Source organism: Chanodichthys erythropterus, chromosome 14 (assembly GCF_024489055.1).
Source record: "Chanodichthys erythropterus isolate Z2021 chromosome 14, ASM2448905v1, whole genome shotgun sequence".
In the NCBI taxonomy this organism is placed as follows: Eukaryota; Metazoa; Chordata; class Actinopteri; order Cypriniformes; family Xenocyprididae; genus Chanodichthys; species Chanodichthys erythropterus.
This window is the reverse complement of record NC_090234.1, coordinates 21,803,250-21,819,403: the sequence shown is the minus strand read 5'-3', so window position 1 is coordinate 21,819,403 and position 16,154 is coordinate 21,803,250. Positions and strand designations below refer to the sequence as shown.

General features: G+C 35.1%; 1 protein-coding gene across 2 annotated transcripts in view; it reads right to left on the bottom strand.

Moving 5' to 3' along the window:
• pms1 (PMS1 homolog 1, mismatch repair system component) overlaps positions 1 to 16,154 on the bottom strand; it is a 35,030-nt gene that overhangs the window by 16,759 nt on the left and 2,117 nt on the right. For both annotated transcript variants that reach the window (XM_067409544.1, XM_067409545.1), the window contains 6 exons: positions 14,592 to 14,694; positions 14,350 to 14,513; positions 11,332 to 11,448; positions 2,381 to 2,503; positions 1,004 to 1,153; positions 134 to 915 (listed from right to left, as the gene is read on the bottom strand). In XM_067409544.1, the coding sequence (XP_067265645.1) occupies positions 134 to 915; positions 1,004 to 1,153; positions 2,381 to 2,503; positions 11,332 to 11,448; positions 14,350 to 14,513; positions 14,592 to 14,694 (1,439 nt within the window). The remainder of the gene's footprint in view (positions 1 to 133; positions 916 to 1,003; positions 1,154 to 2,380; positions 2,504 to 11,331; positions 11,449 to 14,349; positions 14,514 to 14,591; positions 14,695 to 16,154) is intronic.

The following is a 16,154-nucleotide window of genomic DNA, read 5'->3' as shown; positions in this document are numbered from 1 at the left end:
CGACCAGGCCAAGCAGATTTTCCAATCCATATTTTACGCTTAATAGTGGCAGGTCTATTTTTCTCTCGCTACACAGAGAGTGAATCACAACAACTGGAAACTGTGTCTTCGAGGGTGAAATCTGGAAACTTACTTCTTGCGGTCTTCCTCCCCGAGGCTTTCCCATCTCTCTTTCACAGCAGTTGTGACATCCTGAGGACTGGCTCTTGGGTTCTCCTGGAGGACCTGCGATCTGGTGTCTTGCTCAAACAGTGAAAAGGCAGACGAGGGCTGACGCACAGAGCGGTTGCTGATCAGCTCGTAGGCTGTCAGCTTGGCCATTTTCTCCATTATCACATTAGTGGGCCTCTTGGACGGGCTAGACCTCGTACTTGTGGGCTCAGTTCCTCTGAGGTCTTCGTTTGCCTTTGGGACATGGAGTTTCACAGGTTCTAGGCATTCTCCAGTGATTTGATTTGAGAAGGCCCTGCCTGCACTCCAGCTCTCAGCAGATACTTCGCTCTCTTGACCAGGGCCACTGTCACTCTTAGACGCCTTTGGGGAGTTACAGTTTAGATCAGCTGTAGAGTTCATTACAACATCGTCAGCAGGTAATGAGGAATTAATACTGTCAAAATCACTTGAGCTTCTGTTGATCACCCAATCCTCAGAAATCGAAGAGGAGCTGGTGTTTGCAGTGTTGCTCAAGGATATCTCACCATCTTGTTTATCTGCATTTGTGGAAGAATTCTCGAGCGATTCTGGGTCATTCAAACTAATATCTGTCGTAGCTGTAGGTACAACTACATTAGTGTGTTCAGGTACGTCCACAGAACTAGCGCTGGGCTGATTTCCACCCGTTTTGAGATTATCATCACCAGTAGAGTACCCGTACAAGGAGATTAACATAGTCTCCACCGCCAACAGGACTTCTTCCTGGTGAAAAGTGTTAATGAAAGTTCAAATAGCATGATATAAACAGTGTTTTACTTTAAGCATAAATGTAGATAAGAAATTTTTGTACCTTATTCTGTAGCATCACTTCAGTTTTATCGGGTGTCAGGTTAACATCCACCGTCGAGGCGGGTATGGTGATGTTCATCATTAAAAGGGGATATCGGCGGTTTGCAGATTCATTATTCGACTTAGCACTGGTGTAGTATTGCTTGATAAGCTACAGGGTAAAATGTGCATTCACAAGAAGACTGTGAGGATACAAGTGTCGCCGTAAGTTTACAACTTTACTTCTAACCCGTTTGTAAATTTTACACTTTATGTCGTTACTAAGAAATCATCTGATGGCAACATTAACTATAGATTTTTATCAGCTTTTCTGCACTGACTGGGTAGGAACATTTACACAATTTTATTGATTTAAACATGCCATGGTAAAATCTATTAAACAGAGAAATGTATTACTCAGAAAACCTGTGACTATTCTAGCACTTTGAGAAAAATGACAGAAAGCACTTTTGATTGCAACTGTATTTAACGCATAGTGCAAAATTATTGGATATTCCACTCTAAAAAATGCTGGGTTAAAAACAACCCAAGTTGGGTTGAAAATGGACCCAGCAATTGGGTTGTTTTAACCCAGTGGTTGGATTAAATGTTTGCCCAACGTGCTGGGTAGTTTTATTTAACTCAACTGTTGTATAAAAATTACTGTATTGCTTGCTTAAAATGAACCCAAAATATGCTGAAAATTAACATTTATTAATATGTTTAATAAATGAGCATTTATTAATAAGATGATGAATAATAAATAATAAACATTTATTAAATTGCTTATTAATAATTGTACACCTTTTGATTATTATTGTTGCCTCTAGTAATTATGTGTCTGATTTTTAATTTCAATTTAAATTTTGGATTCATTTTAAGCCAGCCATATAGTCATTTTTATTCAGTAGTTGGGTTAAATAAAAATACCCAGCAGGTTGGTCAAACATTTAACCCAACCACTGGGTTAAAACAACCCAATTGCTGGGTTTGTCCATTTTCAACCCAACTTGGGTTGTTTTTAACCAAACATTTTTTAGAGTGTCTAATGATAAAATGATGACAAAAATCATTTGAGAGTGAAAACATGCTGTGATAATCTAGAACCTAAATATGACTCTTTCAGTCCCTCTTGTGATGTTTCACCTCAGTTATTGTACAGTATCACTCTAATGTTAATAAATGCATTTATGGTAAATTTACCACATTAATTCAAGTGATTGATGTGGACAGTATAATGCAATTGAAGCATCTGTTATTTTAAAGGGATAGTTTGCCAAAAAATCTGTCTAAATTGAGATTGATATCAAAATTTCACAGTTATGCAAGGACATTTCATTTTACAGAAAAAAATTCATATACAAATTTCAACAATGTAGGTATATTGGTTTATAATTACCTTAAGTATTTCTTTGTGATGCACAGGTCGGCTATTTACAAAGATGAATGTTTTATCAGGCGCATAGGAGCTGGTGGAATTCAATTCTGAGCCTGGTTTGGGAAGGAATCCATCGATGCTGATCTGTGCAAACAATAAGACTTCTGTGAATATCACTTTAAGCCATGAACACATAACAAAAGAGTCATATAACCACATTTATTTCCAGGTTTGAAATGTATATTAAGAAGCTACCGAGTAATAATCTTCCTCCAAGTTAAATCTAGTGTAGTTATTCTTTCATTTCCCTTTCAAACCATACCACAAACCATACTCACTAATTGTCAGGGCACATTGAGGCTTCTATGAACTTTTTCCAAAACAAACAAAATGACACACTGCTGGCCTTTAGCCCACTTTGCAGTAACCAATTAAGACTTCACTGTGCTATCAGAACCCATTTGTCATCTCAAAACTATGGAGTAGCCAAGTTACTAAAATGTGCAATGTTTCTGTTGGCTCAAGGCAGCATCGGCGAAGTGGCGGGATGAGAAACTGCTCCAAATTAATCAGTGATCTAGGGCTAGATTGTGATGCTTGAGCTCACCATTTGGAATTAACAAGCACAGCACTTGGCTGGCAAGAGGACATTTTAATTGGAGTCTCTGACAAACTTGATAATCAGGGGTATTGTGACTTTCACAATCAACACTTATGTTCTGTATACTTTGCCACATTTGTCAATTACTATGGCGTAGGTGGCCCAGTCCTTTCAGTTTTGTTCACTGAATGGAGGTTATTATTCTGGACTCTTCCACTGCAGAAGGATCTCGGCCACAGTACAAAAACAGTCAACTGCAAACTTGCATCATGTTCCACTCTTACTCAGAAAACCTGTAACCATTCCAGCACTTTGAGAAATCTGATAGAAAGCACTTTTGATTGCAATTGTATACAACGCATAATGTAAAAATATTGGATTGGATATTCAAATGATAGAAAAGTGTGAAAACATGACATCTCCAAGTCTCTACGAAATTCTGGAAGCTAAATATGACTCAAGTCCCTCTTTCAATGAAAGTCTACAGGATTGAAGTGGACAGCCTTATGGGGTCTTGCCTCATCTTCCATTTTGAGATCACATGACCAGCCAAATATTAATTGCTTTAAGCGTCGCTAAGTCTCCAGCAAGACTTGGATGCCTTTATGACCATCATACCATCCTAGGTGTATATGACTATCTTCTTTCAGAAAAACACAATCAGAGATTTACTTAAAAATATCCTCAGTCCTCCAAGGTTTATAATGGTTATGAATGGAAGGCTGCGTTTTGAAGTCAAAAAATAATGCATCCATCCACAAAAAAGTAATCCATACGACTCCAGTGGGTTAATAAAGGCCTTCTGAAGCGAAGATTATGATTATGATTATTATTTAAGATTATGTTTGTCTGAAAGAAGATAGTCATATACACCTAGGATGACATGAGGGAGAGTAAATCATGGGATAATTTTCATTTTTGGGTGAACTATCCCTTTAATAAAATGGTGATATGGGTTTGGAACAACATGAGAGTGCGTAAATGATGATTTTTTGGGGGGGGTGAACCACCCATTTATCTTCGAAGTTTGAGGTCGGTAAGATTTTTCAAGTTTTTGAAAGATTTTCTTTTATGCTCACCAAGGCTGCATTTACCTAATTAAAATACAATAAAAACTGTAATATTATAAAATCTGAAATAACTTTTTTCTTTAGTTTAATACATTTTAAAATGTATTAATTTATTCCTGTGATGCAAAGCTGAATTGTCTGCAGCAAGTAATCTTTTAAAAACATTTAAAAGCAATTATTGTTGCATGTTGCATTCATGCCGCTTTTGCCCAGCATAAAAAAAAAATAATAATAATTAAAAATACAGATTGCACATTTAAGCTTAATAAAACACAAAAATTGTTACCATTCTCACAATTCCTGAACAAGTTTTGAGATTATCCAAGATTATGACAAGTAAAATGTCAAATGCATGACATCGTTTGCTACTGATGGTTATGAAAAATTGAATGCACCACTACAATCTACAAATGGCTTGACGTGTCAAAGTTGTGAGGGGTGGGGTGAATGGTTAGCAATGCTCTTGGCATGGGGCTTGATCTGATGATGAGTGTGCAGGCAATGACTGATTACTCCAACAGATCCTCCTCTCAAGGCCATAAATTAACTCCTGGTAAAACCCACCAATTCCTAGAATGCTAGGACGACTTACAGATAACAAACACTGAGCAAAGATGCATTCTCATCTGGCACATGGCTTTACAGAACATTGGCAAGACTCAGCGAAAACCATCCTTGAGAGTAGCTGTATACGCAATGTGTTCTGCTATACGTTCAGCAGGAGAGGATTGAGCTGCCAAAATCATCCCGAGCCAAATACTGAAGTGTGCCTACAGAGAATTATTCCTACACGAACGCGAAACGCAAGCAGGGACTCTATACAAACCGCAGCGCTCTACTAAATGCGTATTCTGTAAGAGGACACTTAGCATGAATAAATCACATGTAAATGAGCCAGCAAATTTAGACAATGCTAGCGTTGTGAATTCTTCTTCAGCCACACATATCAATGTAGGACACCATGTGTGCACCAACAATAGCATCCTTTCCAGCAGGGCAGCGATGAGATCAGGCCAAATGCCTGAATTAGAATCACCATGTCATGCATGTACTGTATGACCTATACAGTTCTGCGTAACAGGGAGATAATTATAGAACGAGAGGCAGATTCAGCGATAGGAGAGCCTTTAGCTGAAAGAAGGGGAGATAAGAGAGTGTTATTGCTGACGAAGATAGAAAAGGTCAAATGGTTCATTTGAAGATAGGAGAAAATTGACCAGAGGAAAGGTACATGGGTCATTCCTGTTATGCAGTGTCTGTAACTTATGACTGATAAATGAATATGCCTGTATTGTAATACAAGTATGTATTTCTATAAAATAGAAATAAGAAATAAGCCCATGTCAAGATCAGGCACATCAACATTATACTTGAATACTTACAAACATCAAATGAACAGGAATCCTAGCTGGATGAAAATAAAGAACTAAAGTTCAATAAGGGATTGAGAGTTAGCTTCATGAGGGTGTCAACTGGAAGTTAATTTTTATTTTTATTATCACTTGATAATATAATAACAAATGTTAATATGATCATCATACAGATTTTTGCAATTTTATCCAACAGGATGGGATGTTTTATGGCCCGTTCACACAAAGAACGATAACTATAAAGATAACTATATTAGCATTTGTCCTCACCAATGCACAGTATCGCTCTGGTTGTTCTAAGCGCACACTGCAGGTTTGTCATCTGTCACTTTGTCAAAATCATCTGTCAAATGCTTGAGCTCTTTAAAGCAGGAAGGATTCTGATTGGCTGTCAATGTTTTTTTGGTTTAACAGCTGGAAAAAAAAAAAAAAATCTTTCCATAAGTTATTCCAACGATATCGTAACTAATACACAAAACATCACAGATTTCTTCAAACCCATTGCACTTACTGATGTTTGTGTGAGGTAAATTTCCCACAAAAAATACTGCAAAAAATGTCAAGGAACAGGCTCTTGTTAGTTGCAATAGTTTTGGGATGTTTTGGACAAAATTGTGGACAAAAAACACTTACCAAAAACTGATTACCAATATTATTAAAATATTATTCAGAAGAAAACATGTTTTGCTTGAAATAATCTTTATTTAAAAAAGCAAAGAAAACATAAAATACTTGGAAATTATTTTAATAAAACAAATGTTAGAGGCGAATAGCACACAAGGACATGTCAAAAATGACAACATCCGCTCCAATCTAAGTAGTGAAATTATTACTGTGAAAGAAGAAAACTAAATAATATGATTTCTATGTTTAAAATATTCTATTCAATATATTGATGATGGGAAACTGATTAATAATATTGTAATATAGAGAAAAAAAATGCATATTATATATATGTATATATGTATATATGTATATATATGGGCTGTCAAAATAATGTGTTAATTTTGATTAATTAATCTGAGAAAAAATAACGCGTTAAAAAAAATAACGCAGATTAATCCATTCTGTATTGACCTTTGAACCTGGAGCCATTCTAGCCACCATTCGACTGTAAAATGAAGGAGGGAGACGACTGCTGCACTGACGGACAGAACGAGCAGAGCTCCTCCCTCGTGCACGCGAGTTCTCTTCAAAGTAAGCACCGTCTTTGCACTCTCTCTACCTCACACATAATAATCTAAATCAACTGACACAATGCTAAAATTTCGTAAGACCGAATCCATGTTTCACGAGGCGCATTCGAAGAATGTTTTTCCTAAATAACCGCTGGGTGTGAATAGTGCTCAAAAGAACGTCACCTCATCTTCTCTGACAGATGCCCTACACGTGCAGCTGACATAATCCACACTTTCAGTAAACAAAAAGACAATCCTATCCAGTGGTGAAGTGTTTTCTGTGTTGACAAATCTTTTGCGATGTCATAATAACAGCCATGAGTCGCGTGCAACGCGTCAACGTCCGCTAATGTCCAATCCGCGACCTAATGACTCATTTGAACCGATTCATTTTAATGAATCATGACAACAACTGATCTGTCCACATGGTCTATAATGAATAATTAACTCTGAAATGAGAACATAAGTGTGCTTACCCCATTTAGCAAGAGTGGTTAGTAAAATTAGCCTTAATAATCCACAATATTTTCAGGTTATTTAAATGTCAATGTGTGGTAAATTAGGCCTACCTATAAAATCAATTAGTTTAGACTGGAGTGAGGTGAAACCAGAACAAAGCAAGTTGTTGTTAGCTAGGTGCATTCAATTGTATATGGTAGAAAATTATATTATTAGTTAATATAACTTCTAAATGCTACTTTTTAATACTTTTCAGGTTTAGCAAAAAAGCATCTTCTCTTACAAAGCTAAAAATCACTTTTTTTTTTTTTTTGCAAAGAGGGCAAGAAAGAATTACAGTGAGAGTGACGGGTACTTTATTGTCAGTATCGGGCTCGCAGATCACGTGGGTAGGGCACTTTTTACTGTTTGTGTGGATGACCATGTCTGTCACCACCAAAGACCATTTCTGACACAGGAAAAAACTTGCATTGAATTTTTTTAATTGAAATATTTAATACTCTCACAGCAAAAATTATGTATGTGATTAATTTAGATTAATTAATCACAGAGTATGTAATTAATTAGATTAAATTTTTTTAATCGATTGACAGCGCTAATATAATATATATATATAATTACATAAATGGGGGGGGGGATTTTATATATATATATATATATATATATATATATATATATATATATATATATATATATATATATATATATTTTATTTTTTTTTTTTTTTTTTTTTCCATTTATGTAATTAGTAAAAAAAAATAAAAAATTTAAATCGTCAAAATCTCTAATATAAAACAAACATATTATTGAGTTTTCTGGTTAGAAGTGTATGGCTCCTAGGAACATGGCTAAAACATCAACATATCTAATTAGTTACATTTAAATTATAACAAATTCACACCATATAGTTTATTGTGATTTTGCAATAAAAGAAAACGGTAACACTATACAATAAGTTTCATTCTTTAACATTAGTTTAATGCATTACCTAACATGAACAATACATTTGTTACTGTATTTGTTAATCATTATTAATGTTAGTTAAGAAAAATACAGCAGTTCATATTTTGTCCATGTTAGTTCACAGTGCATTAACTAATGTTAACAAATACAACTCTTGATTTTAATAATGTATTAGTAAATGTTGAAATTAACATTAACTAGTTTAATAAATGCTGTAGTGCAGTTTATTATTAGTTCATATTAACTAATGTAGTTAACTGATGTTAGCTAATAAACCTTATTGTAAAGTGTTGCCAAGAAAACTAATATGATTTCCAATTTTTTATTATAATCCAATCCAATTAATGATGGGAATGTATTTGCAAATACACTGCATAATAGGAGCGACCCAGAAATGTTCAAGATTAGTCAAGCAGGATTAGTGTTGAGAAGCACTGCAGGCAGTGAGCAGGTTACACCTGCAGCAAACACATGCAGCACAGACCCCCCACTGCTGCAGCAAACATTACATCTCCCTATGTATCTTTGGAAGTCACAGAAATGTCACTAAAAGGGACTAAATCAAGCTCACAGTTTTTACAATGCATAATACACATCTTTTTGCTTGAACAACAAATGCTTACTCCTTGCATTTGTAGCAGTGTATTAAATCCATGCCAGAGCAGTGAGATTGTGGCCTCTGGCCAACACAGGCAGGTTACGTCCCTCTGAGGCCCTTTCACCACGTACATTGCAGTCCCTGAAGGCTCCTTTAATTCACTGCTGCATTTGCCGCAAAGTTTGCCGCATTCGGCCCATAGGTCCACTGCTGACACCGTAACGTGATCTGTCACTGACCGCTGCGAGGTAAACGGCGCATGACAGCATATGGTCTTGAAAAGACACATAGCCTTTCAGGATGTGTAAGCCTTTATGACACAATTTTAGCTCTCAAAATTTATAGTGGCCCCCAAAAGTACTTAAAGTCACACTTAAAATGTATGAAAATCCTTGCATTAGAGAACACAATATCAACCCAAAGAGCTATTTGTTTTAATGAAATAATAGCATAAATACACTTTTCAAGCAAAAACAAAAAGACTGTTAGGTGAAAAATTTGATTTATTTCTCAACGTGAAGATAACACTTTAAAAAAGGGTCTGTTTGTTAACATTAGTTAACTACATTAGTTAACATGAACTAACAATGAAAATTACTTCTAAAGCATTTATTAATCTTAGTTAATGGTAATTTCAACATTTACTATTACAATATTAAAATAAAAGTATGTTTTTTAATAGACCTGAGCTAACATGAACTAACAAAGAACATTTGTATTTATATTAACTAACGTTAAAGATTAATAAATACTGTAACAAATGGATTTCTCATTATTAGTTAATGTTAGTGAATGTTTTAACTAATGTTACCTAATGGAACCTTACTGTAAAGTATTACCATAAATAGTATTTGTACACTTAAGTCACCCTTAAAAATTATAAAAGTAGTTGCATTAGATACGAAAATATCAAACCAAGTGGCATTTATTTTAAAGAAATAACAGCACAAATACACTTCTCCATCAAAAACAAAAGGTTTGCCAGGTGTTAAATTAGCTTATAAAAGAAACTTGGGTCCCACTTTATATTAGGTGGCCTTAACTACTATGTACTTACATCAAAAATTAGGTACAATGTACATATTGAATTGCAAATCACTTTTGCTGCTATTGAGGTGGATATGGGTAAGGTTAGGGAAAGCTTTGGTGGTATGGATAGGTTTAAGGGTAGGGGTAAGGTGTAAGGGATGGGTCAACAGTGTAATTATTAATGTAATTACAGAAATTAATTACAGATGTAATTACATGCAGGTGTTTTTAAACTATAAATACAATGTAAAAACATGTATGTACACAATAAGTGCATTGTATCAAATTATTAATTTAAATGTAAGTACATAGTAGTTAAGGCCACTTAATATAAAGTGGGACCGAGACTTGTTCTGGATGGATCATGTTTCGCAGTTTATGTAATGAACTGCTAGGACACCTGTGTGAGCTTGAGGAGAATTGACTTCAGATATTTTGATTTGATATTTTGACATCGATGCAATGACATTCAAACATTTTTATGTGTGATGTGTGCAAAATTGTCCTGACACTCTTTGGGGCCACAGTATTTATATGTATACAGACCAAATATTCACTAGAAATTTGAATCCTACCTTGTAAATTAAAAGGCTTTATGGAAGGTATAACCTGGGTAAGAATGCTGAGTCATTCATGCAAAAAGTCATCGCTGTGGAATGCACAACCAGGAAAAAGAGAAACAGCTCTCCAGGGAGAGGAAAGCCGTTCGGAATTAAGTTGTTACACGAGTCTTTGAGTTTAGCAACCTGACAGAAGTGCAGGGACATTTAAAGTAGGTTCAAGCTTAGACACATTAACTTTGCACATGCAATTTAAAGGGTTAGTTCACCAAAAAATGAAAATTATCCCATGATTTTCTCACCCTCAAGCCATCCCAGATGTATATGACTGTCTTCTTTCAGACGAACACAATCGGAGATATATTTAAAAATATCCTGGCCTCCAGGCTTTATAATGGTTGTGAAGAGGGGGCCAGATTTTGAAGCCCAAAAAAAAAAAAATGCATTCATCCATCATAAAAGTAATCCAAACGGCTCCAGGGGGTTAATGAAGGCCGTTTTTGTAAGAAAAATATCCATATTTAAAACTTTATAAAGTAAAATAACTAGCTTCCGCCAGGCGGGAGAGTAACCCTTGACCTGACGCATGATGCAATGACGAACGCGGAAGCGCATAAGAAAAAACACTCATGAATTAAAAGTCTAAAACCATCATTTTTTAAGAGAAATGTCAGAGGATTATGATATAAAATGAGTTTCAGTTTGTTGCCTATTTGTTTGAATTAATAAAGTTTTAAATATGGATATTTTACCTACAAAAACACATTGCTTCTTTTTAAAAGGCCTCTATTAACCCCCTGGAGCCATATGGATTATTTTTTTTATAATGGATGGCTTCAAAATCTGGCTCCCCCTTCACTACCTTTGTAAAGCTTGGAGGACCAAGGATATTTTTAAATATATCTCCGATTGTGTTCGTCTGAAAGAAGAGTCATATACACCTAGGATGGCTTGAGGGTGAGAAAATCATGGGATAATTTTCATTTTTGGGTGAACTATCCCTTTAAATGAGCCCTGATTGTTTGAACCTTGAAGAACATTTCCTATCGCAAAACCGTCACGGCGGCTCTGTTGCATCTGTGGAACCCTACAGCTCACGCTGGAAATAATAAATATGTCCATGTTTTCTCAGCGCTTCACTGACCTCTGGTTGCTCCTGGTGATGCTGGACTGGGAGCATGTTGGCTACGGAGGCCGCTCCAAGCACGGCCATGAGGGCAGCTCGGTGATCCGACACCCTGGATTTCTGCCAGACCACAGCCTGTAGCAACACAGTAAAACGGGTCAAGTTATTTTTCGGTCATCCTAAAATAAGACCACCTGTGGGATTGCATGCTCGCAAACAGCCATTAGCCACCAATCAAGTCTTCACAATAAACAATTATACTTTGGGGAATGTTTGGATATTACAAAAGCAACTGCGCAGGGAGCACTGCAGGCAACCGCACGGATAAATCTTAAACCGACTACTTTTCATTAAAAGACGCTTTATGTTATGAAGACTTGGCAGCATCAAGCAAACATGCTACTTGCACAAATGTCATTTCAACGTGCAGAGCGCAGTTACGCAAATATTTTCACACCCGTGCGTTTGCCTGTCGTTGGCACTTCCACATGCAAGTATATATATCCAAGGTGTTGATTTCTGAAAGCATGCAGTCCGCAGCACACATCTCTGCTGTGAAATGTACAATTTGGTGACTGTAAAGAGATCAGACTAGTAAACAGCATTTTGAGAAGTCATGAAACCCAATGCAGGGCGAAGTGCAAAGTTTGTGATACGAGATATGCCTGGAAGTGCTGATGGCATGAAATGAGTGTATGGCCCTCCCCCGATGATCTACAACCTGAATGATATGAATTTAATGAAAGGTACGCGAGGTCTCGCCGAGCAAGGCCAGATATGTACGCTATCATGAGGCCAGGCTGTTAGTGGACTTGCGAAAACACTCAGAGAACTTATACCACTTAGCTTGTTACTTTAGGATCATGTGGCAGTGTGAGATTCGAAGGCTTACGGTTCATCCTGTGGTTGCATTGCTAATTTCGGATGAGAAACAGGCGAAATGTCCACTTTCCCAGGTTACGCATTGATTGATGACACTCAAAACAAAGTCTAAATGCTGGAAACGTCCAGGCTGCCATCATAACATGCATGGGTTATCGAATAAAGCTGATTAAATGTGAGTTTTTCTAAATGATTGCTTAAAAACAATTAAATAAATAGCATTATATTACAACTATACACCTATTTACTAGAATGTCAAGCTAAAATGCCTTCTCTTTGCTGATTAATATCAGGATGTAAGACATAAGATTGTAGCTGCCGCAAGGGAGCAGAGAGTCAAAACAATAGTGAAAAACCAAAGCAATAAACAAGTTACATAAGTTCTAATTAACGTTAGCCGAACACTATTAGCACGACTGATATCATGCCGTGTGATGGTTAAATGTCACTGAATGTGGGTAAAACCCTAGAGAGTAGTACCGCAGTATTTGTTGATGTGTGAGGCCACCTTGTGGTCAAATGTACACTGCCGTTTAAAAGTTTGGGGGTCAGCAAGACTTTTTAAAGAAATTAAGACTTGTATTCAGCAAGGATTTATTAAACTGATCAAGAGTTAAAGTAAAGACATTTATAATTTTCCAAAAAAATTCTGTCAAATAAATGCTATCTTCCTATTCATCAGAGAATCCTGAAAACAATGTATCACAGTTTCCACAAAAATATTAATCAGCACAGATAATAATAAGAAACATTAATTGAGCACCAAATCAGCATATTAGAATGATTTCTGAAGGATCATGTGACACTGAAAACTCGAGCTGAAAATTCAGCTTTGAATAGAAAAACTTGTTTTAAATTAAAATAATATTTTACAATATTACTCTTTTTACTGTATTTCTGATCTAATAAATGCAGCCTTGGTGAACATAAGAGACTTCTTTAAAAAAAATTACACACCCCTAACTTTTTAATGGTAGGAGTCTTTATACTCATACTTGAAGACAATTGTGCAGTCAGTAAAGTCCATGTTATCCAACATGATTTGAGAAATGGTGTAATATTCAGTTTATGTACAGATTTTTAATGTGTTTTCAGACTTTTTAGACCCTAATGCAAGTTTAAAAAATCCATATTGGTTGACCACTATTCATAAAGGGGACCTATTATGCCATTTTACAAAGTCTTGATTTTGTTTGCTCTACTAAATAGGTTTTCATGCTAGAATGTTCAAAAAACATTATTTTTCACATATTTTATATTATTGCAGCACCTCTCTTCCCAGTCTGTCAGTTACGCTCTGGGGTTTCCCAAAAGCATCGTTAGCCCACTAACATTGCAAGTTCCGAAGTTACTAACATAGTTCAATGATTTGGTGTTTCCTAAAAACCATAGTTCAAACGAACATTCGCAAACTACATCGCAAACTTGTGTGGTTGGAACGACAGCTCTCGAGCTGTAGTTAGAAGCACAGTTTCTTGTTTTTAGGACATGTGGACTTAAAAAATCATTATCTTGATCAAAATAAGCAAGCTGACATTAAGTATAATCTATATCTTTTATTTTGAACACATACAAATTTAATTTTCATATTTTAGTTTGTCAAGAGATTTTAAGCAACGTTTTTGAAGAGTGCGCATGTGTGTTCGTGCTCTAGTACATAAGAACGAGCCTATGATTGAATCTGGAAATAAAGCAAAAATGAGAATTAGATCATCGGATGACATGTCCGTAATTTATAGCAGAAAATCTAGCATTAATTCAATCTCAAACGGATTCATTTAAAGAAGTTATTACTCCACCACCTGCGTGACATCATTAACCAACGTGGCTGAATGACAGGTTTGCGACAATACGGTTTCGGGAAACAGTCGTGACACACTAGTTGAATTGTTCAATGATATATCTTACTATGGTAGTGAAGCAGAGAGTTACGTCGTAGTTCAGGAAATGCACCAATTTAGTTCCTGTCTCCAATCGAGGTGTTTCCGGGAGATCAGAAACACTTACTTAACTCCATTTGAAGTGGACTTTGTGCTTTGTAATGTTGCAGACCTTTATCATACTCAAATTGCAACATAAAACTAAAGAAAGTCAGTGCCTTCTTTAAATACATTGTAGTTGTATAGCCAAAACCACATGGCAGCAGTACCATACCTTGTTGTGGCTCAACGTGATCCGTAACTCAGGCTTAATAACAGCATAGGCCATGAGTAAGTTCTGGACCCTCTTCAGTTCCTCTTTGCATTTCTTAGTGTTGGAATAATACTGCCGTCTGACAGGGAGATTCTTGAACAGATTTGCTGCACACACAGTGGTGCCTGAGGGAAAAGGTATGTTAGAAGCAGCCTGTTCCCATAAATCAGGAGTATTAAAAAAATCCATTAACAGACACCTACCCTCTCCAAGATGTGATGGCTTTTGAGAGACGATCTGTCCGTTGTGATCGACTGAATATTGAATGCTAAAATCATCATCTGCAGTTTTGGTAGTAATGACCACCTGGTAGGTGAAGGAAAGGACAATTAAAGAGGAAACATGTTCAACATTTGTAATTCACTGATTAAAATGACTCTCATGGGCTCATTGGAGATGCACAATATTATGGTACCATATCAGTAATCTGCCAATATTAGCATTTATATTTATTTTTATATAGCAATATATCAGTGTTAAACAATTGAATACCAGCAGATACTGGGTATATAATATTTATGCACATAAATTCTGCCTATTTGCAGATTTGCTATTATCTAGAGAGCACACATTCATCTTTAATATTACATTTCATTAAAATTTTAATAATTTTAAGTCTTAAATTACATTTAATTTCTTTAAAAATATCTTTAACGAATCTGTTTTTCTTGTTGTACATTATAATGTTGTGATGCCAAAATTCACTTGTCGCATTTAAAAATATTGATTTAATTTATATATATATATATATATATATATATATATATATATATATATTATATATATATATATATATATATATATACAGTACAGTCCAAAAGTTTGGAACCACTCAAATTTTAATGTTTTTAAAAGAAGTTTCGTCTGCTCACCAAGGCTACATTTATTTAATTAAAAATACAGTAAAAAACAGTAATATTGTGAAATATTATTACAATTTAAAATAACTGTGTACTATTTAAATATATTTGACAAAATAATTTATTCCTGTGATGCAAAGCTGTATTTTCAGCATCCTTACTCCAGTCTTCAGTGTCACATGATCCTTCAGAAATCATTCTAAAATGCTGATTTGCTGCTCAATATACATTTATGATTATTTTCAATGTTGAAAACAGTTGTGTACTTTTTTTCAGGATTCCTTGATGAATAGAAAGTTCAAAAGAACAGCATTTATCTGAAATACAAAGCTTCTGTAGCATTATACACTACCGTTCAAAAGTTTGGGGTCAGTAAGAATTTTTATTTTTATTTTTTTTAAAAGAAATTAAAGAAATTAATACTTTTATTCAGCAAGGATGCAATCAATCAAAAGTGGCAGTAAAGACATTTATAATGTTACAAAAGATTAGATTTCAGATAAACACTGTTCTTTTGAACTTTCTATTCATCAAATAATCCTGAAAAAAAATATTGTACACAAATATTTTGTACAATTGTACACATTAAATGTTTCTTGAGCAGCAGATCAGCGTATTAGAATGATTTCTGAAAGATCATGTGACATTGAAGACTGGAGTAATGATGCTGAAAATTCAGCTTTGATCACAGGAATAAATTACTTTGTGAAATATATTCAAATAGAAAACAGTTATTTTAAATTGTAATAATATTTCACAATATTACTGTTTTTACTGTATTTTTAATTAAATAAATGTAGCCTTGGTGAACAGACAAAACTTCTTTTAAAAACATTAAAAATCTTAGTGGTTCCAAACTTTTGGACTGTACTATATTATAATATATATATATATATATATATATAT